At 37.6% G+C, this 16,001-nt stretch overlaps 1 protein-coding gene across 3 annotated transcripts in view; it reads left to right on the top strand.

Annotated features, from left to right (window-relative positions):
• Positions 1-16,001, top strand: part of SEPTIN7 (septin 7) — a 122,289-nt gene that overhangs the window by 80,603 nt on the left and 25,685 nt on the right. For all 3 annotated transcript variants that reach the window (XM_087860908.1, XM_087860907.1, XM_045792873.2), the window contains 3 exons: positions 8,621-8,721; positions 9,573-9,707; positions 15,055-15,172. In XM_087860908.1, the coding sequence (XP_087717034.1) occupies positions 8,621-8,721; positions 9,573-9,707; positions 15,055-15,172 (354 nt within the window). The remainder of the gene's footprint in view (positions 1-8,620; positions 8,722-9,572; positions 9,708-15,054; positions 15,173-16,001) is intronic.

The raw sequence follows: 16,001 nt of genomic DNA, 5'->3' as shown, positions 1-16,001 counted from the left end.
TGCCTGCATTTGGCTCATAGAATTTTTAATTTCTGTCAGATTTGCTCTCATTTCTGTCCTTAGGGATTCTATATTCTCAGTAACCTTTTCGTTAATAGTTTTTTCAATTCTACTCATCATTTTGACCATCGTTACTCTGAATTCCATTTCTGATAATTTGGTTACATCCATATCCATAATTTCTGTGGCAGAGGCCACAGACTCACTGTCTTTTCTTTGCTGGGGGGGCTTCTCCTTCTTGTTGTTCTGATGAGGAGAGGTTGCGGGGTTGTCCAGAGCCCAAATTATTGACCAGGACCCAGGCTGTACGCCCCTGTTTTATAGGGATCTTAGGGATGTGGGCTTCTTCTTTAAAGATTTTATTTATTTATTTATGTGGCAGCCAACCAGTGAGAGAGGGAACACAAGCAGGGGAGTGGGAGAGGAAGAAGCAGACTCCCAGTGGAGGAGCCCGATGAGGGACTCCTTTCCGGAACGCCGGGATCACGCCCTAAGCCGAAGACAGGCGCTCAATGACTGCACCACGCAGGCGCCCCAGTTGTGGGCTTCTTGATTTTTCAGCCTGCCTTCTGTGTTCTGGGGGAGGGGCCTGCCGCGCCGATACTCAGGCAACCCTGTTTGGGTAGAGTCTCCGTGTCCCCTGCGAGGGGGGATGGGGATGGGCACTCTCTGAGCCGGTATTTCCAGGCTTTTGTTCTCTGGCGGCTTTCCCTGGCGGTTTGCTGTGCCTCTTCTGAGAGTCAGAGCAGCAGCGGCCGAATTTCAGCCTCTGTCACAGAACAGAGGGATTGCGGCCCGTTCTCTACTAATGTTCTGGCCACTTTAACTCTGTCTGCTACTGTTGGTGCTGCTCAACCCTGCAGCGTCCCAGGATGTGCGCCCCACACCCGGTGTCCTAGCCCTCACTTCCAGGGCCGGCGCGTCTCTGTCCTTTGTGTTTCTAACGCCGCCAGCCGCCCCGCGTGCTCCCAGAGCTCCCGGTCTCAGTCTATTTCTGGTGAGCACACCGGGATTCCAGAGCTCCGTGAGAAGCCTGGTGGCGCGCGCTCCCGGTTCACGGTCTCAGTCTGCTGTTTTGCGGGTGCCGTCCGCGAGTCCGCCCGCTCCCCCGTGCAGGTGGCTACCTCTTCCCGGCGCCCAAACGCGGCGTCTCCCTCCCCCTTCCGTTTATCTTCCGATATCTGTGTGCGGTTTCACGGCTCCCCGCTTCGTACCTCAATACTCAGCACTGGAGATGTTCATTTATAGAGATCCAGATGCATCTTCCTGCGTCTCAGGCTGGTTCCGTGGTTGTTTAGGCTGGTCTGGTACCTATCCAGCTCGACTTGGAGGACCGGCTGAAAAAGGTGTCTCCTACTCCTCCACCATCTAAACTCCTCCTCAAGGTATAGCATATTCCAAAGTTAGCAGGCAATCCGAGGGTGATGGCTTCGCTCCTGTAGCAAAGTATTGGCAACATCCAAAACGTATTTCATATCCATGTTTTGTCCTTCCCTGCTCCTTCTTACGACGATGCGAAAGAATCAAATGCCCGGCGTACGTGAATCCTGTGAATCATTCTTAAATCTCTTCTTTTTACCAAAAATTAAGACCTATAACATCTGAGAACTGGATTGATTCTTACTAGAATCCCAGAGAAGTACTCTTTCCTGACTGTATGGAGGTATTCCTTGATATACTAGAAACAAGTTGAAGATCCTGTGTACTCTCTTCCTCACTTTTCCAGGAGAGAACATAACATGTTCTGAGTCATTCCATTTGTTTAGAGAATAGAAGGTAGTTTTCTTTCACAGTTGACTGGCTCTTCACCAAGTTCAGTAATCTAGCGGATAATCTCCTCTTGGAAGCTCATAAATTCTTTCAGTGGAGGATGTTTAGAAGTATAACATCTCAGCCTAGACATATCAGACCAGGAGAAACATAAAATCCTGAGTTTCAAAAGTCTGCAATTTCCCTGACCTGAAGGCTTTCTGGAACACTTCCAACTGTCCAAAAAAAAAAAAAAAATAGAAGAAGACAACAAAAAGAAAAATCCTGTGATGTAGTGGGGTAGGGAGTGAGATTTTAATGAAGACTGTGATCTCATAATCTCCTCCCTGAGCATTATTTATTTGTAAGAGTCTGGTATCATAAATTCCTTCACATTTGCAGTCTTGGAAGGAAAGAGGCATCTACACTGAACAGAGAGATGGTTCTGAGTTTCCTGTATATGAGTGGTTCTGATTTGAATGGAATTTTCAGTATTAAATAGAAGTCTTTTGCGATTAATTCCCGTGTCCTGCCTTGAGCCTCCGTAGGACTCTGAGTGCTGCAGCTCCAAATGTGAGCCAACACTCCAGTCCCAGAGTTTTTTATACTTGTGGTTCTCAAACTCGTGAACATCACAGTCACTTGGAAGGCTGGTTAAAACATTGCTGAGTCCCCCTCCCCTCAGAGTTTGCTATTTAATAGGTTTGAGGCAGGGCCCAAAGAATTCATGTTTCTCAAAAGTTCCCAGATATGTATCTGCTCCTCAGGATACTACACTTTGAGAGCCACTGCTCTGCATTGTTTCCAGCATGATACAGACTGGTTTTATCCTGTCTCTCAGGGAAGAAGTTAGAGAGTACTGTTTATCCTTCATTCTTTGAGAATACTTCACATTGAATGAAATAGTACCTGTAACTTCTGTTTTTATTCATGAATTTTTTTTAATAGACTGATTAAAATGAAGTGATAGAATTGAACACTTGTTCCACTTTGTGTTCCATTCTCAAAAATAGATCCTCAGATTAACAAAGTTTTAAGAAAAATATTACATACAGTGTTGTATGTATAGTAGCAAATTTTATAATTTTGTTACACTTGAAAATTTTTGAATCCTATTTTAAGTCCGTGAAGGGTTGCCAACTATCTCCAAAGGAAAGACTGTCCTTTATTCTGAGACTAATTAAATTGTTTCAATTTCTTTTGTGAAATGAGAGTGTTAGGTCTTTTTTTAAAGATTTATTTATTCATTTGAGAGAGAGTGTGGGGGGTGGAGGGACAAAGGGAGAAGGGAGAGAAAGAATCTCCAGCAGACTCCCTGCTGAGTGCGGAGCCCAAGGCAGGGCTTGATCTCATGACCCAGAGATTATGAGCCGAAATCAAGAGTCAGACACTCAACCAACTGAGCCACCCAGGCACCCAAGAGTATTAGGGGTTTTTTTGTTTGTTTGTTTGCTTGTTTTCATTTGTTTGTTTTTTGAGTTCTTAGTTGGCAACCTTATATTGGTCCCCTTTAAAACTTTTTTTCTTGGCTTATGAAGTCCTACAAATCACTCTTGCAGATTAAATGGCTATAGAAATTTTGGAAGTGAGAAAAGGTGAAAACAATGAATCCTGTCCCTAAGATAATGTTTTATAGACTCCTTGAGACCTTTTTTATAAAGCCCAGTTAGGAAATTCTCTTGTTGATATTGGTCCAATATTGATAGTTTTTTGAACCATTCATAAAACAGACATTTGAATGCTTATCTTACTCGAGGTTTTGGGGCTACAGTGATGATAGACACGATCAAAGTTCTTAAGCCAGTCACATGAAGGATATAGCAAGCAAATATGATTTAGTGAGAATATGCTGCTGTAAGGTGCTATAGATTACCTTGGCAGGGTAGATTTTAGTGAAGTAGTAGGAATGGAGGGCAAGATGGCACTGGTTTGAGAAGTGAGTAGTAAATGAGGCCCTGATGATGGGATGGCTATGAAGGAAGGGATGAAAGTGAATACCTAGAGTTGAGTGTAGGGTACTGAGAGAGTCATTTGGTTTTTATTTCCAAGAAAGACCTGAGAATGTTTATATCCTATGGGGAATTAATCTCTAAGAGATGAGAGGTTGAAAATAAAGGGGAAATAGTCTAAGCAGTTGTCAATATGACTCTAATATGGAGTAGTCAGATTCCTGGTATAGATTGAGAAATTAACCTTAGGAAGAAAGGGATCTATTTCACTGAACAGAAGGAAAGACTGTTGCTTCAAACAAATTGGGGATGCTGTTGTCTTCATGTAGAGATGAGGTACTTTGCTGAGCATGGTGACAGAGAAGAGCCATACTGGGAAATGAGAGAGGAATGAGACTAGTGAGCACATAGAAGGATTATTGGATAGCAGGGAAATTCCTGTCAAATGGAAGTTCGTGAATTTTGTGGAACAGAAAGATACCTGGGCTGGAAAGGAAAAAGAAATAAAGGGTTTAGGAGGGGGGTTGCTAATAGAAAATGAAAGGGACAGGCAACTTAAGATCTCGGTGTAAGGAGTCAGGGGAAATGAGGTGTAGTGATTTAGTGTGCGTGTGTGTGTGCGCACGCGTGTGCATGTGCGCACGCGTGTGCATGCGCGCACGTGCTTAAAAATTTATTAATTTGAGAGAGAGCAAGAGTGAGGGGCTGGGGAAGAGGCAGAGAGGGAGAGAGATCTCAGTCAGGCTCCACACTGAGCGCAGACCCTGATGTGGGGCTTGATCTCAAGACCCTAAGATCGTGACCTAAGCTGAAACCAAGAGTCAGATGCTTAACCATCTGAGCCACCCAGGTGCCCCTAGAATTTGAATCTTTGGATCAACTGCCTGCTTTCTTTTCTTTTTTCTTTTCTTTTCTTTTCTTTTCTTTTCTTTTCTTTTCTTTTCTTTTCTTTTCTTTTCTTTCTTTTCTTCTCTCTTTCTCTCTTTCTTTTCTTGAATCTTTGGATCAACTGCCTTTCTTTCCCCTTCCTTCCTTCCTTCCTTCCTTCCTTCCTTCCTTCCTTCCTTCCTTCCTTCCTTCCTTCCTTTCCTCCCTCCCTCCCTCCCTCTCTCCCTCCCTCCCTCCCTCCCTCCTGCTTGCTGATTTTATTTATTTATTTGTCAGAGAGCATGGGGGGGGGGTGCAGAGGGAGAAGCAGGCTCCCTGCTGAGAAGGAGCCCAATGCGGGACTCAGTCCCAAGACCCTGGGATCATGACCTGAGCCCTGAGCCGAAGGCAGACGCTTAACCAACTGAGCCACCCAGGCGTCCCTGGATCAACTCTCTTAATAAACTAGATAAGGGTCTTGATGAGAAGGAAATAATCTTTAGGCATAATGATTCTACTATTGGTCACTCGCCTCTTAGTTTCTTGTGGAACATAATGAAGTACCTAAGATGATATTTATCTTTTCAGGCATTAAATAATCCAAATAGATAGTTTTTGTTTTTGAGCTAAGTGGAATATCTCAGGCTGTTTAAGTCTCTGTTGTCCCAAGTCCCTGCAGAGCTTTGGCTGTAATACCACCTCCTTGTGGGTAGAGAGGTAAGCTCCTGACAGAAAATTTTAACCCTCTTCTTGAAATTTAACATAATTAATTAAGTAATACTTTCTACTTAGTTTAACAAATAACTCTTAAACATTAGGTTATAAAACTTTTTTTTTTTAAGATTTTTTTTATTTATCTGACAGAGATAGAGACAGCCCGCGAGAGAGGGAACACAAGCAGGGGGAGTGGGAGAGGAAGAAGCAGGCTCATAGCGGAAGAGCCTGATGTGGGGCTTGATCCCATAACGCTGGGATCACGCCCTGAGCCAAAGGCAGACGCTTAACCGCTGTGCTACCCAGGCGCCCCAGGTTATAAAACTTTTAACCATCTTTTGAAAATGAAAGAAATGAAGCTATAGAAACACTGAAGGTTTAATTTTTTTTTCTCAGATTGAAAAATGGAACAATATTAGAAAAAAGGGTGCTTTGGATTTCTGTGAACTAAGAGTCCAAAAGAGTCCTCAGTAAATTAATTGTACATAAACAATATAATGGGCTTTAGTTTTATTTTTCAGAGAGAAACACATAATTGAAAATACTCTTGATTCATTCTTTCAGTATTAAATTATGCATTTAATCTTAGAGAACTTTGAGTGATGCCATAAAATATGCTGATGTGACCTGCTTAAGTAAAGTGCATGGGAAAGTGACCATTTGGAATAGATTTCTTAAGAAAAGTTTGAAATTCCTGGACTTGAACTAATTTGTTTTCCATGGATCCCATGGGGATACTTGCAAAACCAGATGATAGGATACAGTCGGATCCTGTGAATGGCACTAGTTTACAGTTAAGTTTTCTGGATCTCTTCCATATGTTGCCTTCTATCTATTTGACCATGTATGGATACATAGAATTTCATAGGCCAGAAAAGACCTTTTATAAACAGACTCTTCAAAGTATTTAAAATATAGATCTTAATTTTTTTTTTATGTCAGTAAACAAGTTGTTAAACTGGTTATAAAAACAAGGAAACAAGGATCTTAAAATTTAAGCTGGTATGGTGTGTGATTAGTATACAACCTATTTTTGAAGGTAGAAATGGGCTTTGCTTAGTAATAAGGGAACCAGAAATGCTTTGGAGTAAAATTGGGGGATGATTCATGGAGAATGTATTTTGCATCAGTTTCTAATATATAGTGCTGTGTCATTTAAAGGAATTATTAGGTAAAGGGATGGTATGATTACTTTGGATATTTCTGCTTCAGTGACAGTTACCATAAATGAATAACCTGTTTTTATGAAGGAGATGGAAGCAAATTCAAGATATATTGAGATGTTGGAGATTGTCCACTTTTTTAAATTGATATATAATGACAAATAATTCGAGTGTCCTTTGACTAGAGGACAAGCATATATATAAAATATGAACTTTGTAAGTCACATGACATAATATCACTTTTTTTTTTAAGTTTTGAAAATCTAACACTGGTAAGTCTGATTATTTCCTCATTTTGCCTTTCTCATATTATGAGAGTAACCTGGTATCAGACTAGCTGTATTATCTTAGCTATGTGGTGTGAAACAGTGGTCTTCTAAGCAATGCACATCCATTGTTGATAGTGAAAATGGCCAGAAGATATTAAGAACCCTATTTATTGATGTTTCCTTTTTTGATCTACAGAGAATTAATACTGTGTTAATATTTATTAACAGATTTCCAATTGTATATATTTGGTAGATATAAATAAATATATTTGGGATGTTCAAAATTTCCACTGGTAGTTCACACTAGGATTAAAGCAGTATAAAGGCCATTGGTCTAAAAGATAAGACCTTTGCCTCTTACTTGTCTAAAAGATTAGAAGCCCCTCCATGGACATACATGTCCAAATCTGTCAGGCAGTGTTTTCAGTTTTAACAAGATTTTTTTTATACTATTTCTTTTAACAAAATAACTTTAGGTTCCCGTAGACCTGTACTGTCCATTCAGTGTCACCAAGCCACATGTGTCTATTTAAATTTAAGTTGATTCAAATTAAATAGTTAAGTCAGCTCCTCAGTTGCTCTAGTCACATTTCAAGGGCTAAGTAGCCACATAGCAAGCATCTGCCATATTGGACAGTGAAGATACAGAACATTTGCATCATCATCTCAGAAAGTTCTATTGGATAGTGCTGCTACAGACTTTCTTGCTCAGCAGTCTTAGTTCCTCACTCTCTTCATGCATCAGCTAGCCTCTGTAAAAATTGCCAAAGGAAAATAGAAGGACATCATATCTGTAATCCCAAAAGGTACACCCAATTTTTTCTACCTAGAAATTAGTCACTTTTCCTTTCCAAACATAAATAGTTGAAGTTGCTTTTCACATGTTGATGATTAGATTTTTCCCTTAAGCCTTATAGTACTTAATTCATACCATCTTATGGCAATTAACACTCAAAATTTGAGTCTAATTCTACCCTCTTAAATTAGCTTGTCAGTATACCTCGAGTCTCTAGTCTTAGTTAGCCCTTGATATAAATTGTACATTGAATGAAACCTTGTGTTTTTTCGGGCAGTTAGTCCCCTTTTTTGTTTGAATCAGTGTTTACTTTATCTAGCAGCAGCATATTCCCAAGATGAACGAGTTATATGTTCTGATACACAGCTTGTGGTTACAGAAAATCTTAGATTGTAGGAGGAACTGTTGGCATTGTTTAAGTCCAATACCCTTTCTCAAGTAGAATATTTTTACAAATTGTAATGAGAACCAAAGATTTTAATCAGAGTTAGTAGGATTTTTTTTTTTTCTTCAGTGCCTGCATCTTTGCCGACTGCTTTGGTCTAAATGTGCAGTATACTATTTGAGAAGAGAATTGGATCTTAGCCATATCATAAACACAAGTGTAAATAATTACAGCCATGCTGAGAAAGATTTGGGAATGGTAATAAGTTAACTTGAGTAATTGTTTTGGACCAAACTAGATGGAGATAGTCCAGGAAAACATTTACTGTAAATGATACATTAGATGTACTTGTCTGGTCAATTGCCTTTGATTTCTATGAATTACCAAATCATTCAAGCACATTGTTTGTTTATATTATTAGTTACACGTTTAGATTATGTGAGTGTTATATGGCTTTAGTGACTATTACTATTTTCTCAGTTCCTGTTTTCCTTCTTTATGTCAATTATAAGCCCTAAACACACTATTTATATATGTGCCTTTCTTTCAAGTAACCAGGACTTCTAAATATCCACAAGAATTGATTCTAAAGAAAATGTGGGGTTAGGTATTTTGTTTGTAAAATTTTCCCAGTTGGTTTTGATTAATGCTCATCTCCTGCCTCTTACCTCGTAGGAAACCACAGGTGTAATGTGTGGTAGTAATATCTGTACCAATGACTCTTACAGGTGGAACAATCCAAAGTTTTAATCAAAGAAGGTGGTGTTCAGTTGCTGCTCACAATAGTTGATACCCCAGGATTTGGAGATGCGGTGGATAATAGTAATTGGTAAGAAGGGTTGTCATCACTGCTTTATATTGCATTTGGGGTATGGGTGGTTAGACTTTTTCTGCTTAAGATTTCAAACTTCTCATTTTAGCAAAAGTCACTAAATTTTTAAGTGATATGACTTGAGTTCTTATACCAACTTTGCCACTTACTTGAAAATGTTGCTTAACTTCTCTGAACTGATTTCTATAAAATGGAGATAATACCTATCATAGAATTATTCTGAAGACAAATTCCAAAACAACATAGATACAAGAATTCTCATTATTATGAGGAAGTTAAAACTTTTTATTTTTCTACCATAATTTTATCCACTTATTATATGTGTTATTTTCTATCACATCCTAATTTAAACCTGATTTTAAATGTTCAATTTTTCCAAGTCATAAGTTAAGAAAACATTTATGGCATTTTATTTGGAAATAATACCTTAGTATCTTATAAACAATATTTAAATTTTTCTTTGAGTACCACATTGTTTTTTAAGTAAATTTCTGTGTCAGCTTTTAAAACACCTAAATAAATTCATCATGAGGTTTTTGTATTATTTAATCTTTTCATTTGAAATATAGAACTCTGTACTTATCAATGCAAATAAAGTGATAATTTGGCTGTGCTTTAACTATATAATTAATTTTCTTTGATTTGGAAAGTTTAGAAATAATCAAGATTTATTCAGTGTAATTAATATTTGTTTTTGAATCAGTGTATGTAGAATAATTTGAGATCTCTTCCACTGGTTTGATTGGTTTTGCCATTTAAAAATATTGATTACTCCACTTTAGCAGTCATCAGTTGTACATTCATATGTAAATTACAACTTAATTATTTTATTTATCTGCTTTCTATAGCTGGCAGCCTGTTATTGACTACATTGATAGTAAATTTGAGGACTACCTAAATGCAGAATCTCGAGTGAACAGACGTCAGATGCCTGATAACAGGGTGCAGTGTTGTTTATACTTCATTGCTCCTTCAGGACATGGGTCAGTACCTTAATACTTCTGATAACTTGCTATTGCTTATTATTACTGAACTTTGGGTGCATATTTTAGTAATCCAGATCTCTGTGGAATATGTTTAACTACACCAGTTGTGAAATCCGAAATTCTGTATAAAAATGGCTTATAAAAAACATTTTTTAAGTCCTAGATAAGCTAACAGTAATTTTACTTCTTAGTTCATACATAAGGCTTTTTTACCTGCTTCACTATAAGAAACAGTGTTTCCATCAAGGTTTAATGTCTCAGTGTGGCTAGTTTAGCTTCCTTTTGACCTCTTGCCACAAATTGAACTACTAAATAATGAGAAACAGCTATAACAATTAACTGAGACATATTCTGAGAAACTCCAAAGATGTTTTTACTATGGATCTGATGGAAAAGGTTACCAAAAAAGTTAAGTACCTAAGTTCTTATGTGCCATTTATTTCTTCACTAAGTTTCTTTGGCTCTGTTTCACCTTAGCTGTCACAATCATGTTTTAAGTTTCATATCATCTGTGCTAACCGTCTACTTATTAGGAGTTTAAATGTAAGTATTAAGACATTCATATGATCCGATTATTATTCTTGTTAGTATGGCCAGCCTCTATTCCTTCTTTTATTGTTTGTACTTCATCTGTCATTTGAGTAGATATATGTGTCACTGTCAACTGCAGATGTTTGTATTTACTTTTCTTCAGTCTTTTTGTTTGGGTAGATGACCCCACATAGCTCAGCCACCTGATGATTAGGGCTGCTATCTCTCTACCAGAAGGAACCGGAATAGTATACAGCATCAGACTAAATAGCAGTACACCACCTCAGATTACAGTAGTATAAACCAGTTCCTTCATAACAGTACCTTTCTCTTCTATTTTCTGCTGCTTTCACCACCATTTTCCTAGATAAGCTAATGCCCATTATCATTATCATGGTTGAGCAAAAAGTCTTAAATTATGTAGTTTACGATTTTTGTACTCTCGGATTATAGTGGTGCAAATGTTTCTTTGTTTCTAAAATTCTTCTACAGTGTTCTTAGAAGTTTACATATTTATTTATTTATTTATTTTTTTTAAAGATTTTATTTATTTATTTGACAGAGATAGAGACAGCCAGCGAGAGAGGGAACACAAGCAGGGGGAGTGGGAGAGGAAGAAGCAGGCTCATAGCAGAAGAGCCTGATGTGGGGCTCGATCCCAGATCGCCAGGATCACGCCCTGAGCCGAAGGCAGACGCTGAGCCGAAGGCAGACGCTTAACCGCTATGCCACCCAGGCGCCCCGAAGTTTACATATTTAATATGCAAAATTGACTCATCTACTTAAAAGCCCCCCCCAAAATCTCAAAAGCATAACACACTGTATGTAGCCTTTTATGAGTACCTGCTAGATTCTTCCTGATTTTTTATTTATTTTTATTTATTTATTTTTAATCATTCTGGGTTAACTTGTTAGGGCTTTTTCTTGGAAGCCAACAGAGTAAAATCTTAACTGCATTTTAGTCAATAGAAATTGTCAGTTTTTATCCAGTTTTATTATTTTAGATCTTTTGGACTCTCTCCAGGATTTAGTAATTCTCATGAAATCACATTCCTTCCATCCCTGGGGGAAAGTATATTTCTTAAAATTGCATGGGAAATAAGATTAAATTTTTTTTTAGTAATTCAAATGATGTGTAGTAGCTTTGGGCCATTTCTTATTTGTCACGAGAGATAGGAGTTCAAAATTTTTATTCTCTAGGTATAAAAATTGTGCTTTTGAATAGTTTCTCATTTTCACTACTTTTAGGCATGGAACAAAGTTTTGCTCATTGGTATGTGTTACTGTGGATTAAGTGAAAGAATAATACACTGACTTTATGTAGAGAGTTCCTGATCTTCTGTTCACTACAGACTGAAATTCTAGGCAGTCTAATAGATGAATCAGGGCCTTTCTATCTTATCTAGGTAGTCCCTAGATTCCCTTTTTTGAGGGGTCTTGTTTTGGAGTAATTATAAATTGATCCAGCATTGTATTTATAATGTCCCCCACCTCCGCCCACCTAGTGTCATCACTAAACACAGGACTGATTTATGATTTCAGGAATCGTTGCTTCATTTTCTGTTCAGTGATTGGTAATAGCTATTAAAATTAAAAACTGTCTTGGAACTTGAATTTTAAAGTGGTATTTTTACCCTTTTGAATATTGATAGCCATTTAAAAAAAAATCAGTGTCGTTCAGTGGGTTTTATATCGATTTTTTCCCTTAGAAATACATGTATGTGTATTTATCATTTGCCCTGTAGTCATTTTATTTTGCTGTAGGCTTTGAGGTTAAATAGTCTTTTTCCTCTAATGTGGGTTTATCTTCTAGAAATTCTATAAAGGACTTTCCATTGTTTAAAACTAAATTTCTTGGAAAAGATGACCTGAAATAAAACTAAGTGGACAGAGGAAAAATTTCAACCAGAATGTAATCTACATGTGAACTAAATGTTTTCTGCTGTTGACATTTTGTAAGCTTCTGAAATTTGTATTCTAATTTAAAAGGGCAGAAGGGTTTTATCGGGGCTTTTATAAAGGTTTTACCTTTTTTTTCCCTAAAGTTTAATTTTTAAACAGATTTAAATGTTCTTCAGCCTTGTTTTATATTTAAAAAGTTGACGTTACCCGTTTCCTTGTCATGGTTGTTTTTCAGTGTCTTTCTCTTTAAAAGTTGAGATAATAAATACTCAGCAAGTGCTGTTTTACTTTTAAGTGTAGAACCTTGGTAACTTACATTTTGATTTTAATATTTTATATTAAATGATCTTATAATGTATTAAAATTTTAGATTAACTGAATTCTTTTCTGTTACTGGTTTAATGAGGTCGTATTGGTGGTAACTTAAATTTGTCATGAGTATAATCTGGAAAGTGAACTATAAAAGTTTACAAATCTGAGATTGATTGACTGGGCCATGGCTTTTATATTTAGTGTTACATATAATGACTGATGAAAAAAAGCAAAACTTAAATTTTTTTTCAAAGTTGGGTATGTTCTTTCACTTAGCACTTATGAAGTAAGGGTGCTGTTTATAGATCATACAGTGTTATTCCAGCGACAATCTCTTTTCTGTAGTGTTCCCTATTCTCTGAATGCCAATATCACATTTCAAAGGATTCAGGATAAGGAGAATTAGAATAGGAGGTAGGTGTCTTCTCCATACCTGCCTTCCTATTCCATATCCCTATCTTTCTGCCAGTCAGCATCACTACAACTAAGAGGTATAGTATTATTTATTATTTGTTAGTAAAAAGGAATACCTCTTTAGTCTCTGGGTCCCCGACCTCCCAACTACTTACATATATGTGTGTGTGATATATTATATATATATATCTATGTATATAGATTCTCTTTTAAGAATATATATTATATATAATATACACACAATATGTTTATTTAACTATAATACTTTAAAAGAACTCAACAGGGCTTTTTTTAAATTTTACATTAGTAAAATTCATAATGAAACTAGATCTTTATTCCAGTTGTTTTTAAGGTTTGTAAGTTAAGGAATACCAATTTAGAATGGTATTTCTATGCAAAATATTCCCATCATCTTCATTTATTTTTGTGGGATAGTAATTTTTAGCCTATAATATATTCTTGATGTGAAGAATTTCTTTGGTTTTCATTTAGAGTTATTCAAGAACATAAGGAAAATCACAGCAGCTTACTTTTTTGGTCAGCAAATATTTGGGCACCCCAGGTGTCGACACTGTGCTAGGTATTGGAGATATAGATGAATGAGACAAAGACCTTGCTCTTAAGGATCTCTAGTGAGAAGATGGGGAAAACAGATACACAATATATGGCAAATTAAGTGTTGTGACTTCTTAGAAGATGCCTAGTGTTAAGTCAGAGAAAAATACGCAGAGGAAATGAGAATTGTAAGCCAAGTCCTAAAGGACCAATAGAAATTAGACAAGCCAAGTAGAAGGGGGATGGGAATGGAGCATGTTTTAGGTAGAGGCAGTAGCCCCTGAACAGTGGTCAAAGTATGGTGCTTTCAAGAAATCATGAGAAGTTCAAAACGGCTGGCATATTAGAAGTAGGAGATGGCAAAAGATGGTAAGGGATGCTAAGAGATGAGGACAGCTAGAAAGGCTATGTCTTCACAGGCCTTGTAGGCCATACTAGCCAAAGAATCTGGCCTTTGGTAAGGTTTTCAGTCGGGGAAATGACTCATTTGGATTTTAGAAAGACCTTTCTGACTGTAGTGTATATGGTTTGGAGGGAAACTGAGTGCAGTCTAATAATTGTCCATACCAAAGGTCTTAGTGGCCTGAACCAAAGTAATACACTTATTTGTTCAGCAGGTTTTGGGAAATCTTTGGGAGTGAGAATCAGAGGAGGGAGGAACCCTGGGTTTCAGCCTTGAGTAATTGGGTGGATTGTAGTAACATTCTCAAAAATAGCACAGAAGAGGAGGGAAAATTTGGGTGTTCAGATGAACTTTTGATTTTGAGGAGTTAAAATTGGATGTCCAAGTAGTATTTCCACTGGGTGAACACAAGTCTGCAACATAAGAATGAGATCTGGGCAGGGTGTGAAGATTTGAGACTCACGGAGGATGGTAGAAGTCACTGTGGTCAATGATAAGCATACAGAATGTAGAGTAAAGAGAAAAGAGGGCCTAGGGTAGAGTAGTCTGAGGAGGGTAACTCTTAAGGGACTAACTTACAGAGAAGATCCTTAGAAGTACCCTGAGGGAACGGCTTATGTGAGAGTAATGTCAAATGCTGCATAATGGGTAAATATAAGAAGTAATGGTAAACAACACAATATTTATGAGTTACTAATGCAAATTATATTAGCAGCATGGCAGTGTTTGGTGACCTTCTTGAAAGTATAATAGCAAAGTGAAGGCAGAAGCCAGATTGTAATGGGTAAAAGGGATGTTGAAGAGGATTCTCTTTTGAGCCTTTTATCTGAGATATAAAGTTGGCAGCAAGAATGGAATGTGCGGTTCAAAGAGGACTGTCATTTTTTTAAAAAAAAACGAAACAGATTTCCCAAATTTTGAGTAGTGAGTATAGAGGCTATTCTAGGAAAGCCTATTAGGAGCTTTTCTGGTTTTTCTAATTCCTCTTTAGGGCCCAAAACCCTATGACCAGGGTGTTCAGGGTCTGGAGTCAAAGCCTTCTTAGCCACTCCAATGCTTATTGAGGTCCTGTTCTACCTAACTGTTGCTGGCCCAGTACACCTTCAGAGAGTGGTTCTGATAAGTAAGTAAAGTAGTTCCAGTGTAATTTAATTTAGCGCTGGGGATGTAAATGATCTATTCCCCCAAATTGATCAATTCAGTCATATTAAATATTGTGTATTTCAGACTTAAACCCTTGGATATTGAGTTTATGAAGCGTTTGCATGAAAAAGTGAATATCATTCCACTTATTGCCAAAGCAGACACACTCACTCCAGAGGAGTGCCAACAGTTTAAAAAACAGGTGAGAAAAGGAGCTTGAATTCTTGGGTTTCTTATACCACTCATGTAATTTGCAGTTTTTATATTTTCAGTTTAATGTGTTACAATGTATTTCTCTTGCTACTTTACTATATGGTCGTTTATACTGTATTAAAAGTAACTCTTGAAAATTTTATCTGCCTTAGTTTTCTCCTCAGAGTTGTTACCCATTATCAATAGTGCCCTTATCCTTTGTCAATTTATATGACTCTTTTAGATGTTACCGTTACAGCCTCCTCCACCACCCCTCTCCACACCCTTAGAATTATATTTTTAAACTATTTTATTTGAGAGAGAGAGAGAGAGCATGTGTGCACGTGCGCGTGCACACACACACACACACACACACACACACACATACTTGAGCTGGGGTGGGGGGAGGGGCAGAGGGCCAAGCGGACTCCACGCTGAGCAGGGAGCATGACAAGGGGCTTGATCCCAGGACCCTGGGATCATGACCTGAGCCGAAGGCAGACGCTTAACCAACTGAGTCATCCACGCACCACTAGAATTATTTTTTTAGACTGAATTCACAGGAAGAGGATTACTTTTTGAAAGGGTATGATTATTTTATAGTTCTTTTTTTTTTTTCATGTTGTCATGGTGCTTTCCCAATAAAACAGATTTTTTAATAATGAGTATATTTTTTCTATGCCTTGCCAACATTGTCATTTTATTTTTTAAACTTTTTTTGGAATTGAGTGGCACTTAATTATGTCTTTGACTTTTTAATTTAATTTTCCAGAAAGGCTGAATACTTTTTTAAAGCAGGGGTTTACTTTTTCCTCATTGTGTGTTTGGTTTGTTATATA

The sequence above is a fragment of the Ursus americanus genome, chromosome 3, assembly GCF_024610735.1.
Source record: "Ursus americanus isolate L20-20 chromosome 3, mUrsAme1.1.p, whole genome shotgun sequence".
Taxonomy (NCBI): Eukaryota; Metazoa; Chordata; class Mammalia; order Carnivora; family Ursidae; genus Ursus; species Ursus americanus.
This window is presented reverse-complemented; position numbering and strand designations above follow the sequence as displayed.